The 19,699-nt window shown below is 39.6% G+C and overlaps 1 protein-coding gene across 1 annotated transcript in view; it reads right to left on the minus strand.

The window, feature by feature from the left end:
• Positions 1–19,699, minus strand: part of IFT80 (intraflagellar transport 80) — a 102,730-nt gene that overhangs the window by 53,490 nt on the left and 29,541 nt on the right. Inside the window, exons 4-5 of the mRNA XM_044667702.1 lie at positions 13,206–13,316; positions 11,542–11,610 (exon numbers count right to left, since the gene is read on the minus strand). Coding sequence (XP_044523637.1) covers positions 11,542–11,610; positions 13,206–13,316 — 180 coding nt within the window. The remainder of the gene's footprint in view (positions 1–11,541; positions 11,611–13,205; positions 13,317–19,699) is intronic.

Raw genomic sequence — 19,699 nt, forward strand, 5'->3', positions numbered from 1 at the left:
AAGAAAGAAAGAAAGAAAGAAAGAAAGAAAGAAAGAAAGGAAGGAAGGAAGGAAGGAAGGAAGGAAGGAAGGAAGGAAGGAAGGAAGGAAGGAAGGAAGAAAGAAAGCTGGAAATTCCTGTGTGAAATCCATAAGGACAGGGATTGGGACTAGCACTGGGACTTCCCTATCTAGCTAACTTCCAAGTGAGGAAAGCCCCTCTACCAATGCAGGTCAGTCAGCATCTTCTCTGCAGTTCTTGCTCTTAGAGGACTCCCTAGAACACAGCAGGGGTGAGACGTGCCTTTATTTATGGAATGATTGAGAAATTACATAGCAGCAAAGTAGCCTTTTATAGTTTTCCTCAGCTCTTAAATTCCCTGAATTCTTCACTAAAGGTTTTACTATACCTTTTCATAAATGTCCATCTCACTAGTGGTAATGATAGTATTATATTCTAGTGTTACTAAGGCGTCATGAGGCCAGGGGCCTAGAGTGGGGGAAGAGGGCCCCTGCTACCTTGCCAGGACCCTCAAGCCCAGGTTCCAATTCTTTCTCCCAATAGTGAGCCCCACCCAACACCAATGCTGGTTTTCCAAAGCTACCATCTTCCTGTTTCCTGGGCTCCCTCTTCTTAGCTGAAATTGCCTCTAAAGAAGGACACACTCTCTTAGGTTCAAAGGATTTTTTTAATCCAGACTTTTGATCCCTGCCCCCATCAAGACTGTCAATTAGCTGTCTGAGGGCACGTTGAGGTTATGCCTCAACAGACCTGAATACAAATCTTCCAGCTATCGAACCAGTTACCTCTCCAAGAGAGGTTGAGGACAGGCAAACATACTGGGAATGGAAAGCACCTGGGGCACAATCAGAACTGGGAAGGGGAAAGGACTTACATAGAAGAGAATTTGTGGACAAAATTCTAGGTCTGGTCTTGGGTCAGCCACAGGACTGGAAAAACTGTCCCTACTTCATTAACTTCCCAGTCATTTATTTCTCCATCCTTTGGAGTCTGGCTTTATTGAAATTGTTCTCTTCAATGCCACCAATGATCTCTTAAATGGCTAAATTGTCAACTTGCTAAAACCTAGTTGTGTCCACCTTCCCTTCCCTCTTGGACATTCTCTCCTCCTGAATCTTCCTGGCATGCTCTGTCCTGGCTCTTCTCATAATGGTCTAAGGTCTTCTTTGCAGGGCCACAATCCATGTCCCACCTCAATGCCAGGGCTCTGTCCTAGGGCCTTCTCTTTTCTCTGTGACTTCTCTCAATGATCTCATCTGCTCCCATGGGCTAAACTACTACCTGGTATATGCAGATGATGCTCAAATCTATACTTCTAATACTGAGGATATAGGTCAGTTCTGCCAAATCCCCCCCCCATATTATTCTTTGTTATAAAGAATGTGACCAGGAGAGATAGGTGGGAGGAATACACTGAGAAATATGGATGATGTGGAGGTAGCTGGGTGGCTCCATGAATTGAAAGCCAGGCCTAGAGATGGGAGGTTCTAGGTTCAAATCTGGCCTCAGACACTTCCCAGCTGTGTGACCCTGGGCAAGTCACTTGACCCCCATTGCCTACCCTTACCACTCTTCTGCCTTGGAGCCAATACACAGTATTGATTCTAAGATGAAAGGTAAGAGTTTTAAAAAAAAAGAAAGAAAAAAGAAATATGGGTGATGTAAAAGCAAAAGAAAACCATCAAAATTTATTTTAAATGTTAAATTTTGCTATTGCATACCAGATATAATAAGAATAAGTTGCTAAATGTCCCCCTGAATTATAAGACTAGCTCAAAAAAGTTATTTCTTATTGATTCCATTTCTACAATATCTCACCAACTAATCCCTCCTTTCTACTCCCTACTTAGTTCAAGACCTTGTTAACATGGACCTCAACAATTATATGAGCCGCCTTACAGCTCTTCCCACCCCTACCACTAGCCCACTCCTCATCCACCCTTCACCACTACTAAAAAATTCTTTCTAACAAATAGATCAGGTTATGTCACTTTTCTGTTCAAAAACTTTTAGTGGTTTCCTACTGCCTCTCAAATAAAGTTCAAATTTCTTTGCCTGACATCAATGCCCTTTCACAAGATGGTGCCACCCCCCATTTCCTTATCCTTATCTCATATTACGCCCCTGTATACACTTACACTTTAACCAACCTAGATAATCCTCTGAAACTTCCCCTCCCTACAAAGTATAAACCACTTCCATACAATCTCAAGTTGTTTCCTATGTCTAAAATGACCTCTCTCCATAATTGCCTGTAAAACTCCTGGGCTCTCTTCTCTCCTCATTTTATACCATTTCATTTGGTGATCACATAAGCTCCCATGTTCCCAATATCATCTCTACGAAGATGACTCTCAGATATATCTGTCAAGCCCTAAGTTCTCCCCCACCTCCACTACCACATCTCTAACTAGTCATAATCTCATTAGATATCTCAAATTGGAGATCCAGTAGACAAACTCAGCATGTCCCTAAATGGGACTCATTATATTTTCCCCAAACCTCCCTCTCTTCCTAACTTCTCTATTATTGTCAAGGGAACCATCCAGTCACCCAGGCTCACAACTTGGATGTCATCCTCAACTGTCATTCTCTCTCACCCCATATATCCAATCCACCTTCTTTGGATCATCCCCACCATCCACTTGTCTTCACTCCTTCACACATGGTGCTGAATAAAGGTGAAGAAAACCACACAATTGCACTGATTGGATCCACTCTAATTTTTTGTTACACTTCATCTGGGCCCTTACTGCTATTTGGCAATCCTCCTATATACCTACCTTATCAATTCACTTCCATCCCACTTACTACAGGGCTTTTAAACCTTTCTCAAATGTACCATGGCTCTCCCTCCCTGACCCTTTCCACTGAGAACTTTGTCTCTGATTATATTGAAGACTAAAGCTATTCACTATGAGTTCCTCCTTTCTTATGGCTTGATAGGCTAACAAGAAAAGTTGGCCCTGTTTCCTCTCCTTTCACCCTCTGCTTAACTTTCTCCAGGCTGGCTTCTGAACTGCCCTCTCTGAAGCTACCAATGACCTCTCAGGTGCCAAATCCAATGGCCTTTTTGCAATCCTCATCTGTCCTGACCTTTCTGGAGCCTTTGACACTGCTAAATACTCTTTTCTAGGTTTTCAGGTCCCCTACCCCTCCTCTCCTGTTTCTCCTCCTACCTCTCTGAACGTTCCTTCTCAATCTCCTTTGTGTAATCTCCATCCAGGTTTCATCCATTAACTGTGAGTATCTTACAGGTTTTGGTGTTGGGACCTTTTTATTTTTCCTCTATACCATTTTATTTGGTGATTTCTTCAGCTTCTATGGATTCAATCATCATTTCAAAAGTGATGATTCTCGGGGCAGCTGGGTAGCTCAGTGGATTGAGAGCCAGGCCTAGAGATGGGAGGTCCTAGGTTCAAATCCGGCCTCAGACACTTCCCAGCTGTGTGACCCTGGGCAAGTCACTTGACCCCCATTGCCTACCCTTATCACTATTCCACCTATAAGTCAATACACAGAAGTTAAGGGTTTAAAAATTAAAAAAAAAAAAATTTAAAAAAAAAATTTAAAAAAAAAAGTGATGATTCTCAAATCTACTCCTCCAGGCCTAATATATCTTTGCCTACTTTCACATCCCCAACTGCATATTGGACATTTCAGACAGAATGTTTTGTAGACCCTCTAAAATTATCATGACCAAAACTGAATTCGCTAACTTTCCTCTTAAACATTCCCCTCTTCCAAACTTCCCTATTATTGTCAAGGGCACACCCTTCCTTCCAATCGACCAGACTCACAAGTTAGGAGTCATGCTCAATTCCTCAATCTCACTTCTCAAATCCAATCTATTTCCAAGGCCTATCACCTTTGTCATATCTCCCAAGTCCCTGGTACAGTAGCTCATGAGCTTATGCCTAGATAATTCCCATATCTCTTGCCCTGCTTCCGAGTTTCCTACTCTTACATCTCTCATCATAGTTCAGGCCATCACCTCATACCTGGACTATTCCAAGTCTCCTACTGCCTCAAGTCCCTCCCCCATTCCAACCCATCCTTCACTGAACCATCAAAGTAATTTTCTAAAAGCACAGGTTCAATCATGCTCCCTCCACCTATCCCAACATAGAGATATAGATTTCACCTTTGTAACATGCCTAGAATATGCCCCCCCAACTCTGCCCCTACTCTGGTTCAGGCCCTCATTACCTCACCTCTGAACTACTGCATTAGCTATGAGAGGGACTGCCTGCCTCATGTCTCCCCACTCCAACCCATTCTCCATTCAGCTACCTGAGTGATTCTCCTAAAAAAGTAGCTCTATGTCACTTCCCTACTCAGTAAACTCCAGTGGTTCCCTTTCACCTTCAAGATTGAATATAAAACCCTTTTGCCTTAAAAGCCAAATCTCTTGGCTCTGAACCTTTTTACCAGCTTTCCTCTGTGCCTGAAGCTCTGTTGCTCCTCAGCTCTACCTCCTATGATTTCCCTAACTGCCTTCAAGTCTCAATTAAAGTCCCACCTTCTAAAGAAGTCTTTCCCAGGCCTCTTTAACCTTAGTGACTTCCCTCTGTTGACTGTCTCTGATTTATCCTGAATAGATCCTTCTTGTGCATATGTGTTTACACATTGTCTCTCCATGAGCTCCATGAGGGCAGGGAAATCTGCTTGTTGCCTTTCTCTATATCCTCAACATTTAGCACAGTGCCTGGCCCAGAGCAGGAACATAAAATGCTATGTGACTGATTCTAAAGCCCAATTCAAATGGCAGCTTCTTTAGGAAGCTTTTCCTGACCCTTTCTCTCCACACCATTGGGAAGAAATTTGCCCTTGTGCTTCACAGAGAAGTGAGTCTAAATCTCTTCATTCTCTAATCCACCTTGCATATGGCACCTCGTGAATGTTACTAAACTTATTTCCTTTGTGTCTACAACTCTCCTGATCACTCCTGATGACAGGAATCTGGAATCTAAGTTCCAAGTCCCAGTAACCTAGCATGCAATATATTTTTTACAATATGGTCCCGACATTCCTTTTCCAACCTTCTTGCTCAATCAGACATTTGTATCAAGTATCTGCTATGTGTCAAGCTCTATGTTAAGAGCTGAGGATGCAAAGGAAACAGCCTTATCTTCCATAATGATTGTATTAGAACCTTCATTCCCGATGAAAATGGTTTCCTGGCTAACTTCCCTAACTTGTGCTCTTTCATTTCATGTCACTCCTGACATCTAGACTCTTGCTTCCTTCCCTTTTAAGGCTCTGGCCATCTTTCAAGCCCAACCACAAAAGTTGCTTTTTTCCACAAAGCCTTCCATAAACACCCCGACTGGCCTGGCTCTCCCCTCCCTCTGTTCTCTCAGAGCATCTGCTGTCTTTACCATATTTCTATACATGGTCTACCTTGTAATGTACCTTTCTAGATCTAGAAGTTGGCACATGTCTCCCTATTCAACATCATCAAAAATTCCTGGAGCAAAGTACCCAGAGTTCTTATTTCTTTGTGTTCTTCTCAATGCCTGGTATAGCACCTTGAATGTTATAAACACTTAAATATCTGAGAAACAATATTTGGTTATGCATCTTGCCTGCTTCCTACTAAAACAAGAAGAATCTCAAATGAACCACTCACATACCACCAACATAAAATCAACAAACATTTATTAGGGACTACTTTGTGCAAGTCTGTGGTAGGTTGTGGGAATCCAAAGGTCCAAACAGAGCAGGCCCTACTCTCAAGGAGCTTCCATGATACAGGAATGATACAAATTATATAACTTAAATACAAAGTTATCTATAAAGTAATACAATGCAGTTTCAAGAGGAAACAGAAGTTAATAACTAAGGAATCGAGAAAAGCTTCATATGCAGAAGGCAGCACTGAGCTACACTTTGAGGGAAGCTAGCAATTTGTGGATCGGAGGTAAGAATGGAGTATAAAGACAGAACATGGAAGATGGCCTGTTGTGGACGTGGAATACCTAGTAGAGTGACTTAAAACAAAGAGTAGATAAAAGGAATAATATGAAATAAGACTTGAAAGGTAAGTAGATGGCATATTATGAAAGGCTCTAAATGCCAGATGGAAGATTTTATATTTTATCTTAGAGGCAATAGCCAGCCATTAAAGATGTGAGAGGAGTGAGGGGAGGCATAGTTGGATCCTCATTTGAAGAATATCAATTCAGCAGCTGAAAATAGATTAAAAAGGAAGAGACAGAAAGCAGGAAGACCAAGTTTAGAATGCTACTGTGATAAGTCTGAACTAGAGCAGAGACTGTGATATTGGAAGATAATGGAAAGATATTGAGAAAGAGGTACTAATGTGACTCAGGAAATGAATGGAAATAGCTCCCTATTTCCAGAGAGGGGAAAAAGGCATCCATCAAAATATCTATGTGCATTTATTAAAATGAAAAAAAATCCCAGGGTGATTAGAAGGATGGTGATGTTATCAGCACTAGTTTTGTATTTTGTGTGGCTGAGTTTGTTTTTTTTTTGTTTGTTTGTTTTTTTTGGAGGAGGAAAGAAGAATATAGTAAGTTTGGTTTTGGAAATATTGAGTTTGAGATGATTACAAGACAAGACATCCAGGTGGTTATGTCAAGCATGCTGCTGGTGCTACAGGACTAGAATTTCCAAGTTGTCCTCCTACATACCCCTAAACAGATCCAAGATGGCATTCCTACAATTGATCAATGGAAAACCCTATTTTTCACTGAATTTAGTTTACTATTCTGCAGGATACTAACTGTGGAAAAACAAGGAGCCACTACAAAAGAAATCCAGGAATGATTCTCCAAATTTTAATGCTCCTCAATAGGTATGATTTGTATAATTTTGTTGTTCAATCATTTTAGTCATGCCCAACTCTTTGTGACCCCATTTTCAGATTTTCTTAACAAAGATACTGGAGTGGTTTGCCATTTCCTTCTCCAGCTCATATTATAGATGAAGAAATAGAGGCAAATAGAGTTAAGTTATTTACCCAAGGTTACATAGCTAGTAAAAATCTGGGGGCAGATTTGAATTTCCCAAGATGAATCTTCCTGACTCCCAGCATTCCACTCATTGCACCACCTAGTTGCATACAACTTTCTGATTTAAAAATTACTACCACTCCTAGCCCTTTATCTCTTCATAGAGGGCACACTTGGTATCTACTTCTAGCTCTGAGGCTGTGCATGAGACACAAGACAATTCTATCTGTTCCATAAATGACCTAGCTATACCTTGCTTTGAGGATAATGGCTAAACAATGAGACTAGAAAATAGGCTTTAAGGGAAATTAGAATAGTGTCTAAGGAAAACTATCTCCAAATCATTAATACAGAAAAGAATAATTTTTAAGGATTCTCTACATATTTATAGATGTTCCTGGAGGTGATGCAGTCATCTCTTTCTACCTTGTTCAGTTTACTACAGAAATCCCACAATCCCAAGGCAGTGTGGCCAAGACGATGCAGAGCTGGCTTCCAAGTGAGGAAGACCAGGGCTCAAACCTTGTCTTCAGAGTATAGTGCACAGCCGCAGCAACTCACCTGACCTCTACGAGCTCAAAGTCACTGAGAAGATGCAGGGGGAGTTTCCATTGAGAAGTTTCTCAAATCAGTGAAATCACAGGCCCAAGTCCCTACCTACTATCCTCATTACAGTAAATCTTTTCAAATATTACTTCCAACCATCATCTGGCAAATCAAGAGGAGATATGGCTAATAAAAATATATTTTATTTTTAAAATAATACGTATTCCAAATATGCACACCAAGCTCTATTTCCATATCTAGACTCTCTAATGGCAATGAACTATATGCATTCTTTGTACCCAGGATTTATCAACTTTGAGGAATTATCTGATATGCTGGGGTTTGAGGGGTAGCTAGGTGGCTCAGAGGATAGAGAGCCAGGCCTAGTGACAGAAAGTCCTGAGTTCAAATCTGACCCTGACACTTCCAAGCTGTGTAAACCCTGATTGAGTCACTTAACTCCCATTGCCTAGCCCTTACCACTCTTCTGTCTTGGAACTGATACTTAGTGTTAAGTCTAAGACAGAAGGTAAGTGTTTTTTAAAAAAAAAGAAAACAATAGAGGAAACTATTGCTTTTCTTTTCAACATTACCTTCATAAAAATAACTGGAATCTCGATGGAAATTTTCCATTGATTTTTAAGAGTTATAACAAAAAAGGCATTTACAGATCAGACATGGAAAGAAACCCCTCCTCATTTTACAGATGAAGCAAACGAAGCCCAGAGACATTTTCTCATTTCTGCTCCTGTTCTCTTTTGGCAAGTATTTAGAACATGAGCAAACTAGAAGGTGTCAGAAAGGTAAGGGAAGACTTGCTTCATTGCCATTTGGTCTGTATGCAAAGCGGGACAACCAGAAATGAGGTTCTAGAAGCAAAGTTTTCTTTTGAAACATGCCTTTCCTGAGTTGTCCCAAAAGGTAATTCTTCAACCTATATTTTAGTTTTAATTTGAACTTTTTCTTAAAAGGAAGTGATCAGACCCCATCCATTAGGAATTTACCTTCTACTGAGCTTAACTCTCAATGGATCGAGTAACGTCAGCACAATAGTGTGTGCTACAAATTTTTAGAGGATTTCAATGAAATTGTGCTATCTGTAACATCTTCATGGTTAAACGGTATCTTAAAGGCAAAGACTATGACAATAAAAGATTTCCTATGCTATTAGAAAAGGATGGTGGGTTCCTTAGCTTTGCCGTCTTACTACCCCTAACCTTTTAAAATGGATTTATGGATGGCTCACTGCGGGCAGGGAATATACTCAGAAAGAAAGGTAATTTTAAAAACCCAAAAGATAGTGATACAATTTTTAAAGAATGAAGACAACAAACATAAAAGGAGGCAATCCTGATTCTCATTAGCCTGGTATACGTTTTTGTTATATGCCAGAACATAACAAAATTCTAGCAACCAAATTTATAAAAAAGCAATCCAGGTTCTTTCAGAAAACTGGAGGCCTTGTTCTAGATCTTGCTAATACCCCAAACTAGGGATAAAGCATTTGATAAATGTTTCTCCTCAGTCAAAAATTACTCTGTTAGTTGCCATCATGTACGCGCCAGGTATGAGAGTAAACAAGAAGAATCAGAGGTTCCTGCCTTCGAGGGACTTAGGCTTCCTCAGAGACAGCGCATGTATATCTCACTTATTACAGAATAAACACAAAATAAATCTGCTCTAGTGACTGGCAGCTGGATGGGGATCAGAAAGGGTTCATGTACAAGGCAGCCTCCGGAGTAGGACTTCTGAAGACAATAAGAGATAGATCCAGACCCTTAGAATGGCCAACTCAAAAGTCCAGGATCTGGGAACAGCAACAAGGCTGGTTGGCTGGGCTGTAAAGTACACAGAGGAGATGATGTGGAAGGAGGCTGGAAAGGTAGATTGGGGGAGACTGAGAAGAGCTTTTAATGTCTAGAAGGAGTTTGTATTTGATCCCAGCAGTCAGAGGAAGCCACTGGAGTTTACTGAGTGGGGCTGATTCGGTAAACCTTGTTTGTGTTTTAGGAAAATCCATTTATCAGTTGTGTGAAGCACAGTGTGGAGTGGGGAGACCCTTGGGGCAGGGAGACCAAATGTGAGTGTGGGGAGTTGGGGGTTGTAGATATAAAAGGAGGAAAAGGGGAAATAGTACAAGAGAGGTTACAGAGGTAGAAACCACAAGATTTAACAACTGCTGTTTTTCTCAGGAACTTTCTCTTTCTCTCCATCCACTACAGGCTGGAAGGCACGTGGAGGGGATCTTTTCATCTCCTCTCTCCAACCCCAGGATCCAAGAAAGAGAGCCCATGGGAGCAGCCCACACTTGCCCAGGCAAGCCTAAGCCTGGAGCTACTCAACCTGCAGGGCCTGGAAGCCTCCTTCTGCTTGGTTTTCTTTTCTGAGCCCAGAGGAGAGCCTAGAAATCCTAAGAATGGGTGTTACCAGTCTTGGGAGTCACCCTCCTAACAATTCTGAGTTCTAGAAAAGTTGGCCAGAGCCCAGCTGCCTAAGGGGAGATTTTCTGACCAGAGGGCTTCTTGGAGGAGAGGAAGACTTAATTTTTTAATTTTTTAATTTTTTTTTATTTTTTTTAAACCCTTAACTTCTGTGTATTGACTTTATAGGTGGAAGAGTGGTAAGGGTAGGCAATGGGGGTCAAGTGACTTGCCCAGGGTCACACAGCTGGGAAGTGTCTGAGGCCAGATCTGGAGAGGAAGACTTAAAACAGGAGTATCCACCAGATATAAGACATTCATTGTGGAATCAGGAGTTCAATACCTTGCCAACATTCCACAATATTAAATTATTATAATTATTATAATAGTAAATTATTCAAATGTTCAGGGAGAATGGGAAATGCCTGCTGAGTCACAAGGGGGGAAGTCTAATGAGTGCAATAGGGGTCTACAGCTACTGAAGATGGCACCAGCTGGCCCATCGAATCCTCGGAAATCTGGATTCCGCAGGCAGGAGAGTTCCCCTTCTGACACAGTGGCTGCTGATGAGCTAAGAAGTGTGCAGTCCAGATCTTCTGGGAGTAGGAGACAAGGCCTGGGCAATAATATCAGCAAAGGGACCCTGGGAACTGCTAATTGTGACTTGGGAGCTCAGCTTCCTTCATGATCCTGAGTCAAGGTTGGGGGACAGGCTCGCCTGCCTGCATGGCTCAGATTTCTGAGGATGGGCCGCTGCATCGATGCCACATTCAATTGCTGCCCTGCCACATCACTCTTCTAGAAGACCCCCAAACCAGGTCTCCACCCGCGGGTTAGTATTACAATTGGCTCACATCTTCTAGGTAAAATAAAGGATGGGAAAGAAGCAAATAAAACAATGCCTTCAGAAGCTAACTCTAACTAAATTTTGGGTTGTCTCTACTGCTGTCTGCAGAATCTCTGTACTGCTATTTCCCTCCACAAGGATAGCATGAAGAACCCACTGAATGAGGTTTTTTCAATTAATCCTTGTTTAGGACCAACCCCTCTGTTCCCTCTCACAATGTGGGGAATCAAAAGTTCACAAAAATTTAGAAGACATAATGAGAAGGGATGAAGGCCATGTACATTTTTTAAAAGGAGACATACTCTGAATCTTACCTGACTTCTCTCCAATACAACATTTCACTAACCCCAACTTTTCTGGATCACTGAATTTCAAAAGCTGCTATAAAATAATTTCACAAAACAACTTCTAAAAGGACTTAAAAATCTCAAGCAAAAATATAGAGGATTGTGGCACTTGAATGAAGCTGATAGTAGTTTAGGAGGGGATTGAAAAGGAAATGAAAAAGAGAATTATACGGTTTTTCTTTATCAGATCAACTTAAACTTTGAATGTACAAGCTTACTGCCTTCTGTTAAAAATTCTTATGGAACTCTTCTACTGTGCAATTATTTTTTAAATTTTCCTTATTAAATTTTTTTATCTTAATAACAAATTTCCACATACGTTTTCAAGTAATATGATCCATATTCTACTGTACAATTTTAAAAATTAAATTAAATTAATATGACTGGTTATAAAACTTACCTTGTTGAGCTAAAGTGGATCTTAACATCCCAGTCTTTGACCAAATTTTAACTTGTCCATCTTCTCCAACTGTAAAAAATTATGGCTCAGTTACTGGTAGCCTCAAATTAAAAAAAAAATTTTGGTAGTCTTAAATATACACATAAATAAAAGATGATACAAAAATGAATAATTCTTTTTTTAAACTCAGGCACCATTATTTTTGTCAAAACTTCTTTTAAAAGAACCACAAAATACATTCAAAACAATAATTTTATCTGAAACATATTTTATTACCTAAATTTCATTTTGTGACCCTAAGTGAGTCACTGACTTTCTCAGGCAACTCTCTTAAGACTCAGTTTTAGAGAAGGTGCCAACCCGCCATTGTTCTTGAAGAATACTGGTTTTCATACTATTGTTCTGATGGGCCCATTAATTTCACTCTAATTATTTTTAACTTCTTTTACTTGTGTTGATAGGGTGTTCTGGTTATCTTTATATAAGTCACATTTGTGTTAGAAAAGTCAGTTCCCAGATATGCAGTATCAAAGTTTTTGCTTTGAAATTGCTTAAACTCTTTTTCACCTGAGTATGAGTGACTGAGTTAGCTTAAATATAAGGTTCTTTCTTTTCATTATCTTCCTATGTAAAATGCTTAATGTATTGAATTATAAATATATCAATATGCTTTTGTGGTTAGTATTTTTAAGTGCAAAATTTTTGTGGCATTAAATCTTGTTAACTTTTTAACCAACCTACTTCACTTCTTTTATTAATGTTTCTATTTTTCCTGGTTGTTTGTATTTGAAATCAATTTTAATACTCTAAAACATATGTTTAAAATAGGCATCCTTGTTTTTTATCTGCTTTAGTGGAAGTGCTGCTAACATTTTTTCTATCTCATATAAAGCACAGATATAGGCTATAAGTTACAAGAAGATATATTTTAAATGTGTTTAAGAAAAAATGCCCTCAGGCCTATTGTCTTTTGTAGGTGCTTCAGAAAAAATTATGAATGGATGCTATTTCATGTAGTAAATATAACAAGAGACAGCTCCTCTCTGGCCTGAATGCTCCAGGCCCATCCTGGCCAAAAGTGCTACCAACTCTTCCCACATATTTACTTATTTTTTATCTATTTTGAAGTATTGATAAGTAGACATGCAGTCATTTGTATTTACTAGTCTCTGCATATGCTGTTTCTTCCCTACTGAAAACAAGCTCCCTGACGACCATACTCTTGTAGTACCCAAGAACGAGCAATGACGTGGCTGGCTCCCAACTGGCAGAGATGGCTGAACGAATTCTAGTATGTGAAATGTGACAGAATTTCACTGTAAAATGAGAAAGGAAGAACACAAGAAACGAGGAAAAACACAGATAATGTGTAGGGGTTGTGGCAGAGTAAAATAAACAGGGCCAAAAGCATATCCATCTTGACCGCCACAATGCAACAAACAATGAAGGACGGGCAGATGATGAAGCAGAGGCTGGAGGACCATCAGAGCAAAATATTTTATCTGTTGTCCAATGTGAGCACTGTGTCTTTATGACTTCATTGTTTGGGGGACGAGTCATTTTGTAGGGGAGGCGACCTTCTGGAAATTACTGAATGAGGAGACAAAAAGTATCAATAAAACTTATTTCTCTAAAATAGATACTATTTGTGTTAGATGACTTACCTGTAATCAATGCTGTTCCTTCATAATTCCATCTCCCAGCAAGTACAGCTCCACAATGAGCTTCTACACTTTTTTCCACTCTTCCTAACTTCGAGATCAGGTGAAATTTTCCTGAACAAAAAGTTGTATTTCAGAAATTATTTATGAAATTAACATACTGTTATGATATAATTTTATTTGATATGATTTAATATAGTCAATTCTGAATTATACTGAGCAAATATTTAATTCCGAATTTCTTCCCACATCACGCATAATTCATGGGGTTATATTCTCTTACCATTAGTTGACATATGATTATGGAAGCCAAATTAATTTTGATATTAAAGTATAATTAAGAAGGTAATATCCCTGCAAAAATATTAGGTGGTTCAATACCAGGACAACTATCAGCATAATATAACATTAAAAAAAATCAAAAGCCACAATGATTATATCAATAGCTGAAGACACAAATACAAACCGGAAAAATATAGCTTTATTTTATGTTAAATTAAAATATCAAAGAGCATACAAATGAAAGAATGCTATCTTCATATGATTATAGAATTGGAGAGTTGGAAGGGACCTCAGTGCTATCTGGTCCAATTCATATACAAAAAGAATCTCTACTGCAATAATATATTTCATATCCAGAAACTGCTTGAAGACTTTGGGGGAAGAAGAATTGACAACTTCTCAAGGCAACCCCATCTCATAAACTACCAAGAGGAGATAAACCAGAGTCAATATTCGCAAAGCCATTTTGGGAATATTTAGTGATCTGACTGAGCAGACAACAAACGGATGGAAAAAAAGCTGCACAGAATTTTCTAAGGAGTGACTCTTGCATGGACTAAATGGATTTGGGCTCCTGAAGCACTCATCTATATTCCTAAGGACAGGACTGAGCCCTCACTCCCTGCAGACTCTCCAATATGGAGGGAACTTGCTATTCAGCTCTGGACAGCACCAGCAGAATCTGAGCCGGCAGAGGGGAACTGAAGCAAATTCGGAAGGAAGGCAGGACAGTGAAGGAATGAACAGCAGAGTGACCAGCGATCACATCATCTTCTTTGGGATGGAGGCAGCTGTATCTATCGCTTGAACAAGTTTGAGCCTCTGGCAGTAAATAGCCAAAGGAAAACATGCGCTTGAACACAGAAATGCTGCTATGATGAGCTGAGAAGTCTTGTCGCTCTTTCAACTTATCACAACTCTTCTGACAAAAGAAAAAAGGCTCTTGTGGTGGGTGCAGCTGAGGGCCACCAAGGCCACAGGCAGGGAAATTCTGTGACTTGCGGCTGAAACAGAAAGACTTCTGAGTGTGTGAATTCAGAATGAGACCCAAACGCATGTCCCACCTGTGAGCTGGGCCGCCCTTCAAGAAGCCAAGCTTTTAGATGCTGTGAAACAGCAATGTGGGGATGGGCCAGAAGGATGAAGACTGGGAGGTGTATGACTTTAGAGGCAATGAGAGCCTGCATCCTGCCAGAGCTGGGCAGACTAAAGGCTTCTGATGGCAGCAGACATATAAATGGCTTTAGAGGCCAACGAAGCCCAAATAAGTTGATTTTGTCCAAGGTCAAACAACTAATTCCAATCCAGGTTCTCTGCCATAAAATACCAAGTGCTCCTTCCAACATTACAAACCAGAGTCAGCTCAGCGGTACAAGAGAGACAAACTGCTGGACTTGGAGTCAGGAAGACCCAAGTTCAAATTCTGTCTCAAACAATTGACTAGTTATGTAACCCTGGCCTAGGTCACTTAACCTTATTCAACCTTAATTTTCTAATCTGTAAATGAAGATTATTAATGCCCATCTTATGGGGTGCTGTGAGGACTGAATTAGACAATATATGTAAAATTGTTTTGTAAATCTTAAAGTAATAAATAGATTATTATGTTGCCTCTGTTTTGGAACAACTTAAACTGTAAGACCTCACTCAAAACAACAACAACAACAACAAAAACAGGAATTTAAAGTGGCAATAAGCCCTAAAAGGCAATAAACACCCCCAATTCAGATCTATCTACTCAACATTTCCTTAAAGATGACTGTTGAACTTCCCCCAAAAAAAGTCCTTTTGAATTCTATAACTCAAAGAAAGCCTTTTCTAATTCTAGCTTTGGCAAATCGTACTATAGTTTATAGTTTCTTCCTCTTTAAAATGATATTCAAAACTAGATCTTTCAGGCTCCTTCGAGTTGGGCACCCTGTAATCCCATGATTTGTTAAAATAAGAGTCATGGGGAAGGTGGGCGATGACAGTTTGGTTCACTATACTCTGATATTATTAAATATGATTCTCTATGATAAGTGATTTGCTGAGCCCTTGTAAAGCAAGTTGTATCCTTTTAGGAAGCTCTGGGTTGCATGCATAGCCACTAAAGAGGCTGGCTGCAATGGTTTCTTTAATATATCGGGCACCAGAAGCCATCATCCCTTCCTCCACCACCAGAGTTCCATGGGATGATGGATCACACGTGGTATTCTCCCGGGAGTACAAAGAAGCCAAAGACCCTCAGCCACGGCTCTCGGCCTCACATCTGACCCTAAGTTCTGTTGACTCCACAGGCATCATTTTTGAAACATCAGGAAAGATGGGTCAGCCATTTCAGACAGAATGACAGCATTTGCCCAGTAACAAAAATGAAACAGCAAACCAAATCACCAAAGAAAAACAATGAAGTCATAGCAGCAGTAGTCAGCAGCTAAGTGGAAGCATCGCTTGAGTTGTTCCCAGATTGTCTCAGTCCCTGTAAAATGGCAGAAATAATGGCTGGTAGAATTTCTCTCTCTGAGCTGTGGGGAGGCTCCCTGGAGCTGCTGGACACCGAGCACTTTGCACACACTACTCACAGCACTGTACAAGTGCCCACCTTTTTTCCATCTAAAGGCAATCCAATGTGACTCCAAAAGACCAGTTTCCACTTTTCAACCAGCTATGTGAACAGATGGTCCGGGTCAAGTTTTGAAGGCTCAAAATTGAGCTTCACTCTGGTCATCCATTCCATGTCTAGTTCAGTCCAGCATTTTCTTTCTTTTTCTTCTTCTTTTTTAACCCTTATCTTCTGTCTTAGAATCAACACTAATGAGTGGTAAGGGCTAGCAATGGAGGCTCAGTGACTCGCCCAGGGTCATACAGCTAGGAAGCGTCTGACGCCAAATTTGTTGGCTCAACATTTTCAAAAGAGCCACCAACAGACAAACCAAAGAATAACAGCACTTAAACTCCAAACAAAGGGCTTCATATTTAATCCTGGAAGTGATAGGAGCCTCTGGAGTTTACTGACTAGGAGACGACATGGTCTAACTCTTTCATTAAATTCTATTCAAAAGCTTTGTTTACTATATGAGAAATAATGTACAAAATATGGCAGAAATTTAAAAATTTTAAAAATATCAGAATAAGATACTAACCTATTTATTGACAGTGAGACAATCCAGAAAGACTTATGACAGGGAATGCTCTCCACCTCCAGAGAAAAGAACTAATGGAGTTGTCTTTCACATTAGTGTATTTATGGTTTTATTTTGGGGTTTGGGTAGTCTGTTTTGCATTACAATAAAAATAAAGTTTTAAAAACTTATTACTGAGAGGATACTTAAAGTAACTATAAAGAATGACAAAGTTCATTTGGAAAAATAAAAGATTTAGACTCTCAAAGGATATAATGACTTTAAAAAGTAGAAAATAAAAGAGGAATGGCACTTCTGGACATCACATTTTCCTACAAAATAGTATTTATCAAAACTATTTGATTCTGGCTGAAAAACAGAAAAATAGCTCAAAACAGACTATGTAAGTTTGGATAATAAATAGCTAAATTCAAGCAGTAAATATGCGATAAGGCTAAAAAAAAACAAATCCCTTGGGAATGAACTCCCATTTAATAAGAACTGCTGGGAAAGCATGAAAGTAATTTAACAGGAATTGGGTTCAGACCAGTGCCATAGACCATGTCCTACAATAAGCCAAAATGGCTATGGAACATGGTCATATCATAAAAATATTAGAAGAGAATCAAAACAGGTACTTTTCCCAGCTATGTACAGGGAAGATTTTTAACCAAACAAGATCTAAAGGTAATCATCAAACTGAAGAGAGATAATGTGGTTGGTTATCTATTAGCAGAATAGATTACTAACAGAACTAACAACAGTCATCAAAGGATATTTACAAGCACTTGTCAAAAGAAAAATTACAAATTATTAACATTCTCTAAAAGATTATTCCAAAGTAATTAGTAAGAGAAAAGTAAATCAAAATAACTTGAGATTTCACTTCACACACATGAAATTGTCAAAGACCCCAAAAGATGAAAATTTATCCTTTAAAGGTTGTGCAAATCAACACAGTGAACTGAACTATTAAAATAGGGCCTTGGGGGCAGCTGGGTAGCTCAGTGGATTGAGAGCCAGGCCTAGAGACAGGAGGTCCTAAGTTCAAATCCGGCCTCAGACACTTCCCAGCTTTGTGACCCTGGGCAAGTCACTTGACCCCCATTGCCTACGCTTACCACTCTTCCACCTATAAGTCAATTCACAGAAATTAAGGGTTTAAAATTAAAAAAAAAAATAGGGCCTTATATTTCTTCTAACATACAGTAAAATCAATCATATACAAGAAAATAATGACAGACTATATCTATTGCTACAAGGGATTCATATATTGAACTAGATGACTTTTATGTGTAGTATTTAACATTTTTGCCTCTCTGCAAAGAAAGAAAAAACTGTGAACTAATCCAACCATTCTGAAAAATAATCTGGAACCCTGCCCAAAGGGCCATAAGGCTATGCCTACCCTTTGACCCAGCAATACCACAGCTAGGTTTAAATCTCAAAGAAATCAAAGATAGGGGGAAAGGATCTACTAGGACAAAAATATTTATAGCAGCTCTTTTTGTGGTGGCAAAGAACTGGAAACTGAAGGGATGTCCATTGATTGGGGGATGGCTAAATAAACTGTGGTCTGATGGAGATGGAATATTATTGCGCTGAAAGGAATAATGAACTGGAGGAATACCATGTGAACTGGAAGAACCTCCATGAACTGATGTAGAGTTAAAGGAGCAGAACCAGAAGAGCATTGTACACAGAGATTAATACACTGAGGTATAATCGAATGTAATGGACTTCTCCACTAGCAGCAATGCAATGACCCAGAATAATCCCGAGGGACTCAGGAGAAAGAATGTATCTACATCCTGAGAAAGAACTGTGGGAGCAGAAACACAGGGGAAAAATATATGATCAATCACATGGTTCTATGGGGATGTGATTGGGGTTTTGGCTTTAAATGATCATTCTATTGCTAATATGAATAATATGGAAAAAAGGTTTTAGACAATGATATTTGCATAACTCAGGGGAACTGCTTGTTGGCTCATGGAGGTGGGAGCGAAGGGTAGGGAGGATCATAAATCATGTAACCATGGAAAAATATTCTAAATAAATAAATAAATTTAAATAAAAGTAAAAGTAAACAGTTGGGGGATGGCTAACTAAGTTGCAGTAAATGCTTGTAATGGAATATTATTGTGCCATAAGAAATGAACAGGATGAGTTCAGAAAAAACTGGTAAGTCTTATATGAAGGATGCAAAATGAAGTGAGCAGAATCAGAAGCTTCATACAGTTGATGAAGAACTGTGAAGGACTAAACAATGATCTGAGTGCAAAGTTCCAAGATCATCCCTCGGACTTGGGATGAAAAGTGCTCTCCCAGCCAGACAAGAAACTGGCAGAGTCTGAATACAGATCCAAATGTGCTGCCGCCCACTTTATTTTCTTCATGAGGTTGTTTTCTTGTATGTGTGATGTGTGTCTTCTGTCATAGCATGAAGAATTATGGAAAGTGTTTTACATTACAACATTGATATAACCTATATCAGACTATACTGTCTTGGGGAGGGGGCAAGCAAGGGAGTGGGAAAAGAATCCGGATCATGAACTGTCACAGAACAATTGTTAAAATTTGTTTCTACAGGCAACTGAAAAAAAATAATAGGAAGTTCCAGCTTGCTCTCCAGAATGGCTATTTTACTTTTACATTTTTTCTTTCATTCAGTTTTCCTTTCTTCATAGAAAGGCAGAAATGTTAAATACTAGAAATAAAGGTCATCTAGTTCAATATAGGAATCTCTTATTACAGTAATAGAATTTCTTACCCTAGGGAAGGCTGCAACCCATTCACACCTTCCCCTTAGAAATATATTCATTGGGGGCAGCTGGGTGGCTCAGTGGATTGAGAGCTAGGCCTAGAGACAGGAGGTCCTAGGTGCAACTCTGTCCTCAAGACACTTCCTAGCTGTGTGACCCTGGGCAAATCACTTGACCCCCACTGCCTAGCCTTACCACTCTTCTGCCTTAGAACCAATACACAATATTGATTCTAAGATGGAAGGGAAAAGAAGGAAGGAAGGAAGGAAGGAAGGAAGGAAGGAAGGAAGGAAGGAAGGAAGGAAGGAAGGAAGGAAGGAAGGAAGCAAGGAAGCAAGGAAGGAAG

The sequence above is a fragment of the Gracilinanus agilis genome, chromosome 3 (assembly GCF_016433145.1).
Source record: "Gracilinanus agilis isolate LMUSP501 chromosome 3, AgileGrace, whole genome shotgun sequence".
NCBI lineage: Eukaryota > Metazoa > Chordata > Mammalia > Didelphimorphia > Didelphidae > Gracilinanus > Gracilinanus agilis.